This window comes from Amphiura filiformis, chromosome 1 (genome assembly GCF_039555335.1).
Source record: "Amphiura filiformis chromosome 1, Afil_fr2py, whole genome shotgun sequence".
Taxonomy (NCBI): Eukaryota; Metazoa; Echinodermata; class Ophiuroidea; order Amphilepidida; family Amphiuridae; genus Amphiura; species Amphiura filiformis.
Window position 1 is genome coordinate 77846132 of NC_092628.1, and position 20076 is coordinate 77866207.

The 20076-nt window shown below is 38.4% G+C and overlaps 1 protein-coding gene and 1 long non-coding RNA gene across 2 annotated transcripts; both read right to left on the minus strand.

Moving 5' to 3' along the window:
• Positions 1-262: 262 nt before the first annotated feature.
• LOC140163171 (neuronal acetylcholine receptor subunit alpha-5-like) lies at positions 263-12800 on the minus strand. The gene is made up of 5 exons (XM_072186561.1): positions 12780-12800; positions 11104-11213; positions 10019-10246; positions 7332-7645; positions 263-730 (listed from the first exon to the last, which is right to left on the minus strand). The coding sequence occupies exons 1-5, from the start codon at positions 12798-12800 to the stop codon at positions 285-287; spliced, it is 1119 nt and encodes a 372-aa protein (XP_072042662.1). The 3' UTR covers positions 263-284.
• Positions 12801-13206: 406 nt separating this feature from the next.
• On the minus strand, positions 13207-16863 carry LOC140167033 (uncharacterized). Its single transcript, XR_011860913.1, has 3 exons — positions 16798-16863; positions 16287-16358; positions 13207-13340 (listed from the first exon to the last, which is right to left on the minus strand). It is a non-coding gene; the product is annotated as an uncharacterized lncRNA (long non-coding RNA).
• Positions 16864-20076: the final 3213 nt, after the last annotated feature.

Sequence of the window (20076 nt, forward strand, 5' to 3'; positions counted from 1 at the left end):
TGTTGAATAACGTCAGAAATTGTGTCCCCCACAAAGCTCAAATTCAGCTTCCTTAAATCCGCCATTGTAGGCAAATTCGCTACATTATGAGCACCATAATGTAAACTCATGGAAAGCACATTTTCTATCAAACAATTATTTTACACCATCTCCGACACACCCCAATTGATATTTAGCCCGTGCGGTTCATGCAGACTCCGTCCAGGCCAGTCTTGGAATTTTGAGAAAAAATATACCATATTAAATGTCAAGTCTGTATCTATGAAAAACACATTCTAAGCTGCTCACAAACTACGTTCTGTGAACAGTTTCCATGAATTGTTTAATATTTCCATTTCATTTTCAAATTCTCGCTGACTTCCTATGACAATAATTACAAATATAGTAACTGTAATAACAACAGTGACCATGCTAAACACTACCATCAAATATCTATCCACAACGAGAGAAACTAATTTCCAATCATGACGATTCTGGTTCTCTTCCTCCATCTGGTCGTCAAAACTTGTGGATGGCAGTTTCTCAGATTCTGTGTCAGCAGGCTTGGTTTCAAAATGGTGACGGCTTGTGTTGATACCATTCAGGCATACAAGGCGTGGTAATTTCTGCAAAAATAACCAATCCACCCATCCTGGAACTGGTCTGTGGGAGATACCATTTATGTGTATCACAAAAATGGTTCCAACAACAGATACACTCACAATTGCTATCATTGATAAAAAGAAAGAGCCTGAAGGAAAACAATAGGGAATTGTTAATATTACTCTTTAATGATTTTGATGATGAAAATCATTGGAAATGATGTCATTTACAGACAAAATGAATGACAATATGACATCCAATTATTCTATATTTGCATTACGTTTGCCGCATTTGTTTAACACTGCTGTAAGTGCTGTTTATGACAGATATCTGTACTTGATAATTTAATTTCTTTAAGGAGTATAGCCTTCAGACAACGCCTTCCTTTACTGTACAGACTGCGACAACAAGTAGTGCCACTCTTTACGACTGAACTGCCACGCATGTAAATTTGTGGAGTCAATTTAATTCTGCGAGCACTACTCTTAAGGGTACATTCTCTTTTGAAATTTTGAGAGCTAAAATGGGATGTTTTTGCCATATTAAACATCTAATTTGGCCTAGATATAATAATCGGAAATACGAAAGTTATATTGCAACGGAAAGGGAAAGATTTATATATTATTATTTTTCCATTGCTATTTTAATTTTCAGACTCTGATTGGGACTGGGAGTGAATGAACTGGGTCATTGATTATAGCACTCGCTATTATTTTTTGGACCAGTCATTTCATCGATTTTCCTCATTCTGATTTCTAAACCAAATTGTAGTCATCTATAAAACATCCCATAATAATATTCTTGCTATTCAGTTTTGATATCTCTACTTCAGAAATAAAATTACAAGTTGTAGAAAACCTAAATTTACGACTGAAATTTGTTTTCTTCAAAAATTTCTTAAAGAGTCTAGCTTTTATAGCTTGTTTAATTATTTTCAAAAAATTTAACTTTGCAAGATATGGTGCATATCTTCGGTACATGTGCATACTCAAATTTGGGGATTACGATCAGCCAATTTCGAAATATCAATTTTTTAGACGCTATGGTCAACACTTTTAAGCTTTTACACGATTCAGAGATATGGTCAATCGTGTAACATTTCTTTCAATTCTATGTTACTTATTTGACAAAGTGCCAAACGAAATTCGCCTACATAAGCCACGACAAGGCCTGGTTGCTTGTATACTTTGCTACTCACAATCAAATGACTGCAACTGGTTAAATTCCTGATTTTCCTGGCAAGAACACACGGAGAAATTTATATTTCACGCCCCGGCCATGTGTTTACGTTTCATGAGGTCATGGGTCAATCCGGCAAATCGAGATGTACACGAGAAGACTGCCGCGGATTTATATCCCGTTTGGAACATGATTGACCAACGATGTTGTGAATGTCAGAAGCTTTGGTCAGAACCTCTGGGTCAGAACAGGGCCAGTGTTTCATATTTCTAGTCAGAACAAACCAAGGGCACAATTAACACTTGGAACAAGAATGGATATCGTCAGCCTACTACGATAATTGCCTATTTAAAGTTACTTTTTTTGTAATTTTGAGAACAAAGTACAAAATATGGTTTAACGATGCATTTTTAAATCATATGTATGATTCACCAATCTTTGCTCAAGAACAAAATAATGATTAGGCCGGGGGGGCTATCATTTTCTTCGGAAGGGGGTCCCAAATATACAGAAGGGTTCATAAATTTTTGGAAAGAAAAATATGGGGGGTCATAACATTTTTGATGACCAAAATGTAGGGAGTCACAAGATGACCACAGATAGTGTGGTTATTTTATTCAAAAAGACTGATTTCAATACAATTTTAGCCTGTTTAGGCCTAAGGGGCTGTGCAATTATGAGCCCCCCCCCCCGGGGGTAAAATTTCCAAATGGCTCGCCAAAAATCGCTTGCCACCCTTCTCGGCAAATATTACTGTATCCAAATGCTTGTTAAATTACTCGCGCATGCTCCAGCCGCTGGACCAATCACAGTCGACTCAGCGAGATCCTGCCGATGTTTGCCGAATGACCAGCCGAACTTTTAATCTTCGTGTGTTCGGCACGGGGAATTTAGAAAGGTCTTTGAGGGTTGAATGATGTTTTGAATCTGACAACTTTCTACTCGCATTTAGACAAAATGGCAATCTACACAGTTTTTTTAAACCTTGAAAATCGGTGAAGAAATAAGGAAAATAATGACATTTTTCAGCGCACATTTTTTGATCATCAGAATTTTTAGGCAAGCTGACAATTCTGGAACATTTTGGGGTATAAATTTCATCGCAAAATTCACAATTTCGTGGACTTTTTCGATGAATACTTTGATTTTTATCATTATCGGAAAACTACACAGTATAACACTGTGCAAGTTTTAACGTGTTACATTTTCGAGTTTTGTGTTACATTTACGCCAAAGTTGGACCAAATTTGAGCAATATTTCGGATTTTCCTGTTTCTACGTGTATAGGGTGCTTGCACGGAAGATCATAAAGATCAAAATAAAACCATGTTTCTCGTCCCCTCCCGCTTCCTTTTTTATTTTTTAAAATTCAGTCAAAACTTTTGAAGAAAGATGTTTTGGAAGTTGAGATGTTTTCTATAGCCTTGCTAATATGCAAGAAACACTTCTGGATGGTTTCTGTGATCACTAGTGGGGGCGTACCTACCAGAACAATAAAAAAGGGCCCTTAAGCCCCTCTTCCTCCTTTTTTTTAAAACCCGGACGAGAAACATGTTTTTATTTTTACTCGGCCAATTTATCCTCCAGACGCTCTCCAGATAATATGCTAATGCATGGAGTACAATACCAATCACCTGTTTTACTGGTATTGATCAAAGTAATTCTTTGTACTCCATGCATTAGCATATCTTATGGAGCGTGTCTGGAGGATGATTTGATTCACGGAGGGAAGTGCAGTGCAGCGTGAGTGAACACGGGTCACTGAATTAGCATAAAGGTCACACAAAACAGCTTCCGCGCAAGCGTGGTAACCTCACAGTGAAAAGTTTGACCTTACAAAGCTGTCGAGTATTTAGATACAGCCACGGAATAGGCCTGGAAGCGGCGCTAGAAATTAGCATGAAGCCGCATTCATATGTAAATAGCGTATTGTTATTTAAATTTGCGCCCAGACGTATTGAGGGCGACAGTCATGTTATCCAGACAGAGAATGTCTTGAAGCGCCAGGCATGTCAAATTGCTGAGTGAATGTGTATAAATCCCCTTTCTGTATAGGTAATAAGCTAGTATATTTCGTGTTCCAGTTTGTTATAACAAAAAAATCAGTATTATATTAAATATATTAAGTGTATAAACTTTGAAATTGACGTGAATTTGAAATGCAGAGCTCCAAATCTAGCTAAATCGTGTAGTGTGAAATTATGCTGTGTGACGCCCTCTGCGTGGTAGAATTATATTAATAAAACATTGAATTTAACATATAATATGGGCAGCCAACCACGATTTATCAGCATTTAAAAGATATATTAATTAACAAAGATAAATAATCAATAGTACAAATGACAATTAACTTGTAAACAAGTCTGAAATCTTAAAATGTTGCCACGTGATTTCCCGAACACGTGATATGTCTACATGTGACCATTATTCAGATTTACCGAAGTATTTAGAGTATGGTGCACGGCTTGCAGGCAACTGTGTATTTCTTTACCTCCGTATAAAATCAATAATTCATGCTGGGAGCCAAGTAACATTCTGTCTGCTTAGTGCAGTTTGGTATTTTATTTTACTTGAGAGCATATAGAAATACATAAGGCGCCATGATGGAAAGCTATGGAAGGTCAGGTCGGGTATCAAAGGTTATTTTAACTTCAAATACTACTTGTGTTTCACACCTTGCCTCTGTCACGTATTTCCTTCATATTATTGACCTCAAGTCCTAATTTTGACTTTGCTATTGCAAAATGTCATTTCATATCAAATTAGTAGACTTTCTTTGAAAAAAACATATCACTGGTGCCTGATGGGAATATCCGTCCGCCATTTCATTAAACTGGATCGTTTTCGCCTGGTTTGTGCCCAGATGTATTGGGGGGCGCGCTATACTCTCATTGAACAGGCAAAGTTCGCAAAACTAACAACGTTGTTATTTGCCAATATCAATTAACATGATCCAAGGGGTCGAACATGAATTATTCATAACGGATCGATAACTGGCCTCACTTTCTAGCTAGTAAACCAGCGGAATTTTTCATAGGTTTTGCGTTGCTAATAGAACAACCGTGAATTTAGTGTCACCCCTTGATACAGCGGTATTCGCTACTTGCACAGTTCCGCCATTATGCACTATGTGCGGGAGAGCCTCGAACTGGCAGCATACATGAATGGGAATTGAACTAGTCATAACGGTCTGTGTAAGGTTACATAATTCTTCTTTTCATGTATGCTGCCAGTTCGAGGCTCTCCCCGCACATAGTGCATAATGGCGGAACCGTGCAAGTAGCGAATAGTGTGTAAGTTCGTAGTGCCCCTCACAGTGTCATCGACCCTATATCTTCATGGCAGAAATCGCCATGGTAGGTTGAATCCACAGCCACGATTGGCCATTTGGTTCAGACCTTTGAAGCTCTTTGAGACGAATAATTAGTCGAGGGACATGACTAAGGCTACTCACAATAGCCGGGTAATTGATCTTGGTTGTGCGTGAATAAGCTTGTATACCCCATTGAGGTCAATGGTCATCGACTTTTATACTGCCTAGTAGTGAGTGCAGCTGTACTACACGAAATAGTCCATACAGGACCAACGCAATATAAAATTAGAGTTTTGGTCCGATTTTGAGTTCAAAGCGCACGGCCAATTTTCAAAGCGCATTCTAGCGACCATCATATCTGTTCAACACGTATTTTCAAGTGTATGAGACCACATCTGGTTTCTTGAGAAAAATTCATTTACGGGAGATATTCATCATTTTCTAACCCGGTATCCGAAGATTTTCGTCTTATATCAAAATCGTGCATAGCAATTCACGTGTATCGATCCCGTGTATTCATTTTAGTGTCTCTGCTGCACCAAATTTTGTATTTTAATCAGTAGGCCTATTGGACTATTTTCGAAGTTTAGAACTTCGGATCCCTTTTGTAGGCATAGATCCTGGTGGGATGGAGGATAAATCCCACTAATATTTTGCCAGGGGATCGAGATGGTCCATACAATCACCCTCCCAATGTTGACGCCTGTATGTGGGTTTCTGCCAGGGGTTTCTGACCAAATTAACCTCATTGGCCATTTTAGCTAGCCCCCAAAGTGCAAATTTGTGCACGCTCAACGCGAATTTATTCCACTTTTGCATCTAGTAGGCCTATTTCACCAGTTATCTTCTAGTATTTTTTTCGTGCGCTTCGCGAGAATTTGTATCATTAACTTATAATGCTCACGGTCGCGAAAAGGTGCTGGATTCAATAGGCCTATACTTCAAAAAACATTTCCAACCCCCATCCCCCCAAATGTCAAAAGAAATCTACACCACTGCGCGCAATCCCTTTGCCGCCCTTCTTTTTCTGCCGCCCTTCTTTTTTGCCACCCCAAAAGCCCCCCCGTAGGCCTGTACGCGTAAATCGGGTATGGTCGTTAGGCGTAGGGTTTGGGCGAAATGACACCTAAAAACCCTAGGCATGCGGGGGGGGGGGCACAAGTTGATATTTTTGACGGGGTGGAGGCTCCAGACTTGAAACCCGTAGGCCTACCCATTGCCATTGACCGTGTACAGGTAGGGGCCTACCCATTTCTAAGGATTTTCTCATGATATAGACCCATGACCTAAAGTTTACTTTGAAGTCTATATATACCCATTTTCCCCGAAAAGATCGAGATTTACGGTACGGGGGTTTAACGGACCCATAAGGATTTTCAGCAAAAATAGGGACCCATGTCTATAAGGATTATTTGCAAAAGCGCAATCCCCGTATGCATTTGGCAGTATGGGAGTATCCCCCCTCCTTGGCCGGAGGCAATAGGCATGCCCATTGTCATTGAATAATGATCAATAGACCTACAACAATATTTGGCTGATTTTATAATAATCATTTTTGTGAGCCCGGGTTTCAGTAAATCTAATATAGGCTCATATCTTCCATATGTGTTTTCACAGTGTTGCGTGCCCGGGCTGCATGCAAAACACTCAGTACTGCAAGTTACCGGGCCCTGCTGGGCGCCCGGTTTCAAGCATAGCGATATCCCGATTATGCCCAATTTGACGAGTTTGCCGGACTGACGTTCTAATCGGAAACGCTTCAACTTGAGAGATAGTCTCCTTCACAATCGGTTTATGCTGTGGTTTACGTCATTCTAAACACACGTCGTTCGTCCTAACAACATGCAGTCTGGACTCGAAACTAAGATAGTAGTTGGTGCATACCATGGAGCTTTATATAAATGGACCGCACGCAATAAATCGGAGTTTGTTTTCATTAGCAACGGGAGACAAAATAGGGGGAAATTACACATTGGCACTTTTTTTCAGGATTCATGTTATTTTGTATGAAGGATATGTATGTCTTCTTGTCAAAAATAAAATAAAATTTTTTCCCTATGTCAAGGTCATGACCCAAGAGAATGTACCCTTAACATGACTAAATACTACCATTGGTTAACACTCGCGTAAGTGCCTTTGCTCTTTATTTTTGTTATAAGAAAAAATTTAGGAAGCTCATGAAGGTGCTATTTAATCAAATCTAAAATCTGATTAATGTTGTTGAAATAACTTGACTACAAATTGGTACACTACTTACCAATAATAGGTGATTCTGCACCACTTGGAGGCATATTATCAGTAATGATCTGCTGAAATACAACTAGTGCCAGCAGGTTGGTGATACACAGTGTCACCTTTTCTCCGCTATCAGGTGGGAGGTAAAATACCATAAGTGACAGAAACGATAGGAGAGCGACTGGTATGATCAAATACTTGATATAAAAGTCTGGTCGACGTTTAAATATCAGCCGGTACTGGACTTCGTAGTAAGGAAAGTCGCAACATGCAAAGTGCGTTGTTAATTGCTTCTTATTAGTGGCAACCATGTCCCAAACACCATTTTCCAAGTATCTGGATAGAAGAAACAATTGAAGCATTTCAATTAATTGGTTTCTTTTAATAATCCATGTCCTGATGCTAAGGAGGTCTGTTTCACAAGCTTGGGTCCTGATGGATCCAGACTTACGCAAAATGTCCATACAAAGCTAAGAAAAGCTTTTAAAAGTATGCTGGCCTGTATAAAGGCCCGTCACACTATGACGAATAGGGGTGAACGGCAAGCGACGTAAAGGCCCGGTCACACTATGACGGCAGATAACCAACGAAAGGTTGGAAAAGAAAAAAAAAGGCCGACATCAATGCCTGTGTGTGTGCGGGTCGTATAGTCCACTTTGGCGTTCCCACTCTTCACAACGTTCTGGTCATCCTTTCAAAAATATCAATATCAACAATAATCAAAAATATTAAAATCAATATCAATAATAATCCAAACTATTAATATCTATATCAATAATAATCAAAAATATGAACATCAATATCAAAAAATACTGTCGAAACGCAATAAACGCTCATTCTAGATCCCTTAATAAAATAAAAAGAAATCGATAGAATTAAAATTCTACAACGGTTTACCTGGGGTTCGAACCCACAATCTATGTACCCATAGTCTAATGCCTACACGACTGTGCTATGATTCGTTGTGCCAGAAAGGTGTTTGTTTATGATACTTATTGATTACGGAATAAAGTGCATACACACAATATACTATTACTAGTATATTAGTACTAATAAATACGAATATAATCGTAATCCTTACCCTAACCCTAATCCCTAACCCTAACACTAAACCCTAACCCTAACCCTAATACCTAACCCTAACCCTAACCCTAACCCCTAACCCTAACCCTTACCCTAACCCTAACCATAAGACCCTAACCCTAAGACCCTAACCCTGACAATAATGAACCTTGCCTCGGACTATGCGGTTAGTGATATATTGCGGCCCATTATGGTTGCAGAAAGAAATTAAGCGTGCTGGACAGTCTATTGAAATCGAACTGACGTCAAAAAATGTCAAAAATCGCACAAAAGTTTAAAATCGTGGACCATCGTTTAAAAATCGTAACCCATCGTAGACCACCCTTTCAATGCCGCAGGTACGTGCAAACGACCCGCCATCAACAGTCAACATCCGTCACCCTCCGGACAAAATTCGCAAGTCACTGTCGCACCAAGATCGTTACAATTTCGTTACTTGCCACAATGTGTCGTCAGAGTTCGAGATGTGACGTCACTTGCCGTTGTTTTTTCGTCAATGGTCGTTGACAACGACTACCAACGAAATTGTGACGACCTCAAAACGACTAAAGACGGCTTATCACGGTATGGAAACGTCAAAGAAATGAGGGTTGCGGTTTCCAACGAAATCTGAACTGAGTCACAACTACTTCTTTTGCCGTTACAAAATTTGCTGTCGCTAACGGATTCGTCAGCGACAACTAACGGCAACACACGAATTCAAAATTGCAATTCGCAGCTTAACGTCGCTTGCCGTTCACCCCTATTCGTCATAGTGTGACCGGGCCTGAAACCGGGAAAGTGGATCAGATGACCATATCAGTCATACCTGATGAAGTCCTCCGATGAGTAGGACGAAATATTGTAGTGAGTACCAAATATTCACTTGGTTTTGTCAAACTAAAATCTAAATTGTCTATTTACTGAACAAACCTGATGAATCTGTTCAACGAATTGTGTAAAATGTCTTCTTTTTTCTTTAATTCTCGGCTTTCGGCTTAACCACTAGCACTTAACAAAACAAAGGTGCCAAAGTCTGAATTTTATGATTTTTACGATCCTCCGGGAAATCACTGAATAGGACTTTAAAGAAAATATCAGAAATAAGCTCTGTTGGACATTTGTTATTGAATTCATAAATAAACAATAATTTTCCGTATGGTTTTAGTATCGGCGAGTTTTACGATTTTGTGTTGCACTTTGATTTGGTCCCCCATCTATCAGGTGTACACAGTACTCACAATAAGAATCATTTTTTTCACAATGGTATGACCAAACTTTATGTCCAAGCACGTCACTCTTCTGGTGTATTTTGATTGATACCAAAGATGTATTCGTAAACAAATGACATCTGACCCATGGCATTATTTTCTCACACAGGATAGTTGGTTTAGGTAATTTTTACTTTGTAACAGGGGCTGAAAAGGATCGCTATGAACTATGATACACCTTAAGAGTTTTTATGTGCTTCTTGATATTTATTGAACAAATAGATCAACATCAAGTTACAAAAATAACAGATTTTTTAGCATATTTGTAACGTTTACGCATGTCTTAACTTGCTTTAACGGACGCATTGAACAAGCGTTTACTTCGACGGATCTCTAAGCTGTTTATGTTCTGAGCACTTTTAATATTTAGGCTTACCTATTTTGATTGGCATCTATATCAGCCGCTGGTATAAACTCAAGTTCTTTACCAGTATATCCAAATGAACCAAACGTCATATCACACACTTGAATATCATAGGGAAACCACGTGACTCGTATAGCACAACCACTAACGAACATAGTTGTAACAAACCACGTGAGGTGGCCTGTTGATGTCACGTATACTACCGTATCTGATTTGAATCTTTGGAAGGACAAATCAAAGCTGTAAAAAAGCACAAACCTGAATTGTAGTAATGTTGATTATTTTATGGTATCTCCTTGGATTACAGTTGGATAATTTCCAGATTCACTGGAGGGACCTCAATGCCTTATTATTATAATGCGATTATTCATCGGCAATCAACATTGAATGAAGTTACATGTAAAGCTCCCTTATTATTGCAAGCTAATAGTTCAATACCACCTTGACAGAAGCTTGCACAAGCTAATATCGATATCCGGGGACGACGGATGGCACTAGATTTTTGAAGTGACGGATGCGGACAGCGGTTCAAACTGAACCCACTGAACTAGGGGTCTTTTAGTAAGAACTTCTCCTTCCGTATAATGGGGTTTTTAGATTAGAATCCCCTAAAACAGGGGAGTAAAACATTGAGTAAAACTGACAATTATTCTTGGGTAAATTACAAGCATTCTGGTCTTTTAGAGAAAAATGGGGTTTGTTCGGTGAGTGCTTATCTAAAATACGCTCAGAACTATTTAAAGAGGAGGTCATAAGACATTGAAGGACAGAAAAACAAAAAAGACGGTCATTTGGTGAGAGGGAGTTGAAAAATTGGTGTCAATATGGCCACATATCCCCGATACCTTTATTTTTGTGCGGTTGTTATCTGAATGCATTCGCACGATCTCGTCGCATATGTAGTATGACGTTATATGATATGGAACGAGACTAACTGTAAAGTCGTTCCGGAAAAGCATTTCGGACGTCCTTTTTAAAATCAACTTTCCCAAAACCTCAATTGTTAATTTTTTACTTTTTTCGCAATACATCCCACTATAATTACACCATCACATTCCATACATTATCATGATTAATATGATCATTATAAAACATACTTTTCGTAAAATGTTATATCTGGTTTCCAAACTGAGTCTGAAGGCAGGTAAATACCACTGGTTCCATTGTATTCTGCTGGTTCCCATGTTAGAAACTCATCGGTCCATGCCTAAGTATTCAACAGTATATTTATTCGACAGTAATTGATAATTAATTTGCTTATACACTTTTTATCAGAACACTTGAAATTGGTTTTAGGTGTGTTATAATTAAGTTCTAGTAGTGTGAATTTTACTGAGAAAGCAAAACATTGCACAGTATTGATTTCTGTTTTGTAGTTCGTTGTATAGTTTTGTTGGCATGTTTGAAGCTCCTACACAACTCTTCATCCGACTAGCAATCGTGCTTCTTATTCTTTGCTAGTTGCTACTGTCTTTATAAAATAAAAATATATTTATAAGAAACACTAAGGCTAATCGGAAAAAATCGGCAATCATAATAACTCTGGCCATAGTACCCGCAGACGGATGACAACGAGTTTTCTATTAGCAACGCAATCTATGACGAATTCTGTTGGTTTGCGATCTACAAAGTGAGGCAAGCTATCGATCGGTATGAATAATTCATACTTAACTCTTACTCTGGCCTTATATTGAGGTCCCCAAGGAACACCAAAAAGACATCAATAGCTTACAAAATACTGATCAAATGGTCAAAATACTAATTTCAAGGATTCCGTTCTCAGTTTAAAATGAAGTAGTTTTTTTTGGTAAAAATAAAGTTCATTTTCACCCCATGTCCAACGCTTTGGCAAGTAAGAAATGGATTTCTGAATGCTAACGAAGATAACATAGACACCATCAAACTTTTAGAACAAAATTAAATCGATGTAATTAAGCTGATAGACTATATACAGCTCACACTTGGAACACTCTGTCAAGATTGTTGTTTTTCTCTCCTTTATAATATTAAACATTAAACCGGGAATTCTCATGCCTAATTACATGTATATATGCATTGCCATTTTACATTCACATTCAGCAACAGCGTTTGTCTATGTATTTCAATGAATGTTACCAGGGAATTCTCAAGATAATAAAAGATTGCGATGTATTAAAATACCTGGTGCGTGTCAATCGCGGTTCCAAGCTTGATTGTCCCCATTCGTCACGAAGGAAAACAATGCGGATGGAACAAAGACTAACATCAGATCTGGTCACTAGAGGGCGACGTGGTTGACATTTAATGGTCCTATGTCTACTTCAATACAACATGCTTTTGTTTTGACTAAAAACCAAGGTTAGCATGCTGCTTAAAATTAATTGTATTTCAGTGCTTCCTAAATATTATGGCGTTTCGTGGTGAAAATTAGGCGAGTTGCATGCACGGTCGTGACGTTGAAATTGACATTTTTACGGCGCGCCGTAAAAATGTCAATTTCAACGTGGACCACGCCTATATACCGTGCGTTTGTATCAACAATCCAAATCGCAATCTATTTTTTTATACAGCCAATCTCACACGCATTTCAATGTACACTCTCTACGTATGAACCGCGCGCTTCAAAACTGGTGTGGCTAAATACGCGATCTCGCTTCGATACAGGAGCGTAATTTTGAATAGATCCGCGGGCGTACGATCACGGCGTTTGGAAATCACAAGCTATCTAATAATAAATCTGACTGACTTTGTTATTGTGATTACAATACAATAAATTGATGGCAAGCCTACTCACAAGTTTCAGCCAGGTGTCCATGATGAAGTACTGATTTTTCATATCCTGCAACAAAATGAAATAGTTAGATTTCGATTCGACTTTACACCATTTCATTCATTTGTTTGCTAAGTATGGCAGATTAAACATCCAAAAAAGTAGACAAAATCAGGGGTTTGCCGTTAACTCAAAATGTCTTTCAATCAGCAGTGCACACAAAATTGTTGACCCAAATTTTTATTCAACAACGCCATTCGTGTACCGACAGCCTGGGGGAGGGCACCGGCCCGGCTGGCAACGCCACTGACTATTATAAGAAAAGAGTAATATTTAATAGGAAAGGTAAAATTTTAACATTGTATATTATTTTATAATTGGTAAAATATACAGGGTGTCCCAAAGAATTGCAAAAATCAAGCTTTAATATGGCGCAAAAACCTACCATCTGAACGAGGTTGTTGAATAGTGGACGAATTGTAATTTTTGTTAATGTTGAGGTCTGCTTCACTGGTCTGATGAACACATCGCCATAATTCGTCATCAAGTGATCTCGTAACTGCTGATGAGGTGATCCCTTACAATCTGAGGATTAAGGATATTTAGAAATAGTATAAGGGGCTGTGTAATAATTATGAGCCCTGGGGAGGGTAAAATTGGGGGGCAAGAAATTTTGGCGAGCCAAAAGGGGGGCAAGCAATTTTGGCAAGCTGAGAGGGGGGGCAAGCGATTTTTGGCACACATTCATGGGGCGCCTTTTAATAAAACGCTCTAAAAGGCTTAGGAAAACAGTACGGAAACGCTTAAATATGCAAATTTTCCTGCTCGCTGCGCTCGCAACAGGTATATAGACCATTTAAGGTTTGTAAATTGGGATCCCAAAATTTGGCATGCGCAAGGGGGGGGCAAAGAATTTTGGCGGGCCGAGAGGGGGGGGCAAGCGATTTTTGGCAGGCCGAGAGGGGGGCAAGCAATTTTGGTGGGCCGTTCAGAAATTTTACCCCGGGGCTCATAATTATTGCCCAGCCCCTAATACGACCGGGTACGACGTAGTTTAGACCATATTATTATATAATTGGTTTTATATTAATTATATTAATGATTAATAGTATTTGCATTCGGCTCAACATTGAAGAACGTTTTTTGAATGTTTCATAAAATTTGTTTTATGTTTTATGACTTTTATTCCTCATTTGAACTGCCAAAACAATCAGACCTCGTTTACATAGCATCTCAAGGTCTAGTTAACGTACTGTAAAAGCTATCTTGTAAAAAACAACCATAATATTATGTTGTGTGGTAGATGTGTGTTCAATGTTCAATTGCTTATCATATGACTTACGCAGCTCGAATATATCTTTCAAAAGCACTAATCATTGCTCTTGAAACTATCTATAAACATTCAAAAAGTACATGACTTAATTTGTAAAACATGTCCCTATCAGCCTGGTTCGACTTCGACCCAGTGAGTAAAACACAATAAGCTATCAAAGTACCAAATGGCATAATCGTACTTGCCATTAAACATTAAACAAGCTAGTCGCTAGATGGCATCAATTCATTTAATTCAGTGAAAGATACTGCCTAAAAGATCTAGTATATACAGTTACCCTGGTAACGGCACATCGTCAAACGGCACACCATAACAGTATAGTTCATAAATACTTTATATTTATTTATTTAAATAAAACACTTGTTTTTCAATAAGAATCCTTTCAATGCACACTGCATGGCATCATTAAGTCGTCTGCTTGATAAAATATTGATTAAAGCGCACAATTCTCCTTCGGCGTACAATATTCGTTCAACAAGCATTTGTGATTCCATCTTTTCCAATTTATTTTTAACTTCTAATAATGAATGATTGTTGATTCCGAATGACTCGTGGAAATATATAATCAATTATACGTCATCAAACATTAGTTAGATTTTAATATGACTGGAAATAGAATGGGAATGACACGGTCCATTGAATAGTATATAGCGGAAGTAACTCCGATTTCCTTATGTTACCACCCTTACTTTTAGCGTTAGTATTAGCAAATGAGGATTAGTTTTATGATATAATATGTTAGGAAATCACAGGTGGAGACCAAAAGTCAGCGAAAACAATTAACCTAACCAACTTGTGAGTGTAGGGAGGATGTTGAAACCCGCTGATTTTTGGTTTTTCTCTTTCATTTATATTTTTGGGTTATTGAATCCAAAGTTAATATTATGTTAACATACTATAATTGGTTTCCTTTGATATTTAGCCAAAATCAATTATCAGCCTATAGGATTCCCCAATTTTGCAAAGGCGCACATGTATAATGACATCACGGTGATGTTATATGTGGAATGTTGAATTGTTGATACTTATTGTGGTATAAAAAACATATTGGGTTGGGTGTAATAAACCCCTGACTGTTCCCAACCCGTCCCGGTGTTCATGGACCCAACGCAATTATAAGCTTTATAACAGAGGCTTTCTTGGGTTACCTAGGGTTGCGATCATATCATGATATGCGACAATGTAACGTCTAAAAAGAGATGATAGATGATAGCTGTGGCACTCTCAGTGATCTCTACTAAAGGGTAATAAACTACTGAGAAAAAATGCCGGAAGCTCATTTCATATACATACAGCCTGTCTCGTGCAAATCGTGCAAGTGGAAAGCGCCATCTTTGGCAATTAGAGAATACTGTTGTGACTTAAAGCCATATTATAACATTTGCTGAGGAGAACGCCCTCAATTTTTTTAAATTCTGGTTTTACACGATTGTAATGTACTTTAGTCAATAAAGATACTCTGCAAAAATCAAGACTTTAGGTGCTGTAGTTTTGTCAAAATCCGAGATTTTGAATAAAACGATGGAACCGGCGTTTTATTATTACGATGGAAATATTAGTCGAACACGTATGCACAGTACGTACACGGCGTGCGGGATACATACACACACACACCCCGAGGATCGTACCGTATTACAACCGCGGGAGTAACATGCATGGGCGCTAGTAGTAAATTCCAATTTTCTATGCTTTACCTCACTTGTTCGGCTCAAAATTAAAAGGGGAGATATCTGTCAGTAAAAGCTAACATTTTATGGAAAATAAATACTAATCTATTTTTACAGAAATGTTATAATATGGCTTTAATGCTTACATCAACATCACGGGAGCAGTCTTAGCTTTCAAATACCGTTTATTTCGTTCATTTTGGTTTCGGTAATCTAGAGATCTGCTCACTAAACACCAATGTATGAAAACCCTTTTGTGCCACTTTTTAGAAAATTGAATAGAATGTTATATCCAAACACCTGTAAAGTACTGTACAGTTAATAAAAGAATATTCATTTGTAGGATTAGAAATGATTATTGCTCAGACAAGGTGTTTTGTAACAATTTGTTAAAAACATACGGGATACTTTTTGTAAATTCCATGTTTTGGGGAGTTATTAGTGAGTACTGCATGTTTTAAGCAAGGTCATCTTGGCAAGAGATGAAAAATATTCCAAACTTTTTAATACAATTATATATTGATCATTTACCTGTAACACTAACATAAGCACAAACCAAGAACACCATTTGCAACATCGATGATATATTCGCAACTTTTAGTACTGCAAAGGTAACAAAATAAAATTGGAACATAATTAAATAAACAGATACATATACAAATTTAAAATATATCTGTCAGCAAAATGATCTGATACGTTGAATAGCTCCAGACATATAACACCATGGAGGTTGAGGCTACCACATTTTTGTTCACATCACCGAAAAGAAATATCTTAGGCTTACAATTTTACTAGTGTTATGAAAATATAATTATGAGCTTTCTTCTGATGGTAACATCTCAATTTGATAGGTCAACTTGGGGGGATGAGGCTGTCGATCCGGTCACCCAAATTTAAAGAAAAACAACTTATTCAACGATGCCAAGTAGCAATCTTGTATGTGAAATATTTATTTTCAAAAATAAAAATAAAATACCATTAACATAGCATGCATAGCCCTTTTTTGATACACCAAATGAAAAAAGAAGAAGAAATCTCTTACCTTTTTTGTTAGACATCCTTGATGTTCTCCTCGCAGAATAACACATTAAGAATAAATAAAAGCATTTGATGTAGCACAATATGCTGACTAATTCTTTTTAATAACATTGTCCTCCCAATTTGCCTGATGCCATCATTGAAACTGAAAACATAATATGCACATGCGTAAACGGCAACAGATTTCACTTGATCATGTGTTCATTGGCTGCTATTATAGACATAGATGAAATGACAATCTCAGATGTGGCTATTGCATAAAGATAAAGATGATTGAGGCATTTTGAGTGGGAGATGACTACCACCTTATTTTTCATAAATTGCGTGTGCTTAATTCTCTTAACTGGTTTCAAGGCTGTATTTTGATTATGATCCTCAAAATAAAATGACAAAATTCAAACGTCACCTTATTCTAATTGTATGTCCAAATTATATATCTGATCAAGAAGATCTCAAAATATGTACAGTTTACAACATAGACGAAAATCACAGATTTTCATAAAGCTGATTGAGGCTATGTGAGTCGGCGATGTACCACCTTATTTTTCACAAATTCACATTTGCTGGTTTCCAAAGATCTATTAGTATGTAGCCAGCAAAATCAGGTGCAACTAAATATGTACAGTGATGTGCAATAAAAACTAATAGAAAAGTGGCTACTTGGAAGAGTCCCTTAATGCCAACTTGAAGGCACCAAGAGATCTGAAGTCTGCTAGATCTTTTTCTAGTTTATTCCAGCCTCGGCTTGAGCATCGGAAGAAGGATGAGGCAAACTGTTGTGTGCTACAGTAAGACAACCAGAACCTGGAGTCATGACCTCTTGTGCGAGATTTCGCTTCTTAGAGGTAGTCTTTCCAGTCGATGTCTACCAAGTTGAATCTGACGCGGTATAACATGGATAGTTCTGTTCTGTAGTCGCCTGTTTTCAAGTGACGGCCATCAATGTCCTTCAGCAAGGATGTTACACTTGTATGACGATCATAGCTGCCAGTGACATAGCAGGCGCTGCTGCGCTTGACCTGCTCTATCTTTTGATGTTTAATACGCTGGGCTGCAGCAGCGTACTCCACAACCGGTCGAACGTATGTAATTATTATGGCTTCTTTGATCCTCCTACTGCCTGAGGTGACTTTGGCAGGAATACTAGACTACATTTTTTGGGCGTGCCCTCTGGGGAAATACTGGAGCCAGAGTAGTGTGCTGCCAAGAATTCCATAGGAGTTGGCCTTTTGAATAAGTAGGCGGTACGAGACCTGGTCAAAGGGTTTTGCAAAGTCCAGCAGGATGAGGTCGGTTTGGGTTTTCTCCTATAATTCCTTGGTTGGATCTTGGATGGTGATGATTTACGCTTACGGAAGCCGTGCTGTGAATCAGTTAAGATGTTGTTGATACTGAGATGCTTTAGCAGTGAACTACGTGTTCACACAATTTTATATAGCTGTTAGCGAGATCGTTCTATAGTTGGATGCTAATGACCTACAGCCCTTCTTGAACACTGGAACAAAAAGTGCCATCTTCCATGCAGGTGGAACAGAACCCCGATCGAGTGAAGCTTTAAAGAGAAGCGTGGTGGCTGAGCAACTTCTTCAGCTATTTGTTTCAGCAGCATGGTTGAGACACCGTCTGGACCAATATGGCCTTCAGATTCCATAAGAGCTTAATGACACCAGAGCAGTTCACTTCTATGTCACTCATCGGAGGAATTTAGACCAGGTCGATGGTCAGGAAGCTCAGCGGTTTCATCATTGGTGAAAACTGATGAGAACTGGTGGTTCAAGATTGTGGCTTTGGTCAACGGGTTACTGTGCAGCAGGTTGCCTTCTTTGAGACGTACGTGCCACACTGGCGCTTGATCACAGCGCCTGAGAACTGGCGGTTTAAGATGGTGGCTTTGGACAACGGGTTACTGTGCAGCAGGTTGCCTTCTTTGAGATGTACGTGCCAAACTGGCGCTTGATCACAGCGCCTAGCTTTAATTAGAGCTCACAGTCTCTTGTTGTTTCCTGGGTCGCTACATTATGATGTCGGTAAAATAGTTGCTGTAAGTCGGACAGCACTCTGTTTGCGACTCCTTCAAACGGTTATGTACAAAATTACAACAACAATTCTTTGAACATGCGATTTCCACCAGGTTTCTCCAAAATATGACTATTTAACCCTAGAACTACGAAGGGGGGGGGGGTACCAACCCACCCGAAGATTTTTTATCCGTCATAATAAAATGCACGCGTTTACGCCCAAACAACCTATTCTAATCGAAGATCCATCCTTTTCACTCATTTTAGTGATAAGATATTTTCCCTAGCACCATACCCGTGGGTAGGACCGGCCATCACAAATGACCATATGGGGTGGGGGTGGGTGTGTCGAGGCCCACCATTGGTTTCTACAATAATGAGGTGTCAAAATGCGCAAAAATAAATTCTGCTTCCAACGCATTTTACAGATTTGGAATACAATAACCCGTTTTTGAATAATGGCCATTATTTATAATGGGTGTAATTACTTTTTTGAGATGTTTATAAAGGTAAATTGCAACACCCCCGCTTTGTGTTTCAAAATATGGTTCTCAGTAGTTATAGGGTTAAACCTAACTATCATGCAAACAGTCGATATCTCTTGCAATAATTTTACAAGAGGGAAATAAAAATCATGGATTTTATTGTAGAAATCTATGGTGGATCTCACTAGCACACCCTGTTGCCGTAATGTGGGATTTGCTCACAAGGATGCCTTTAATGTTCTTCGAATTCCTACTTTTTGTACTTAAATACCCCGTAAAAGACAAAGCCTGAAGTGCTTTAATTACTTTCAAATTAAACAGTTTTTGATTAAAACCGGGGAATTTGCCGATTCCTCCATAGCTTCTCGGGGGACTTATTTTTAGACTCCATTCTAGACACACACCCACCACACAAATTCAAACACACACCTACACATACGCCCTCGCCACATACCAAGGATCTTTATAAATAATTCTGCAGCAGCCTATTGACAGCCAAGTGAAAAGTCAAATGTCAAAACCTGTAACAGCTAGGACGTTCAGTAAAAACCCGGCCAAAATCAACTCTTCCAAGTTTACACAAATATACACAACAAACACACTGATATAGCATAGACCCTTGAAGAAATCTATGGATATAGTCACAACAAATGAATACTTGATGAACAATATAGTATGAATAGTATGATAGTATGATACTTTAATATGTAAAACATATATAGGATAATAATCACTGCTTTAGGATATTAATTACTACAACAAGGTAATAACAATCTTTAT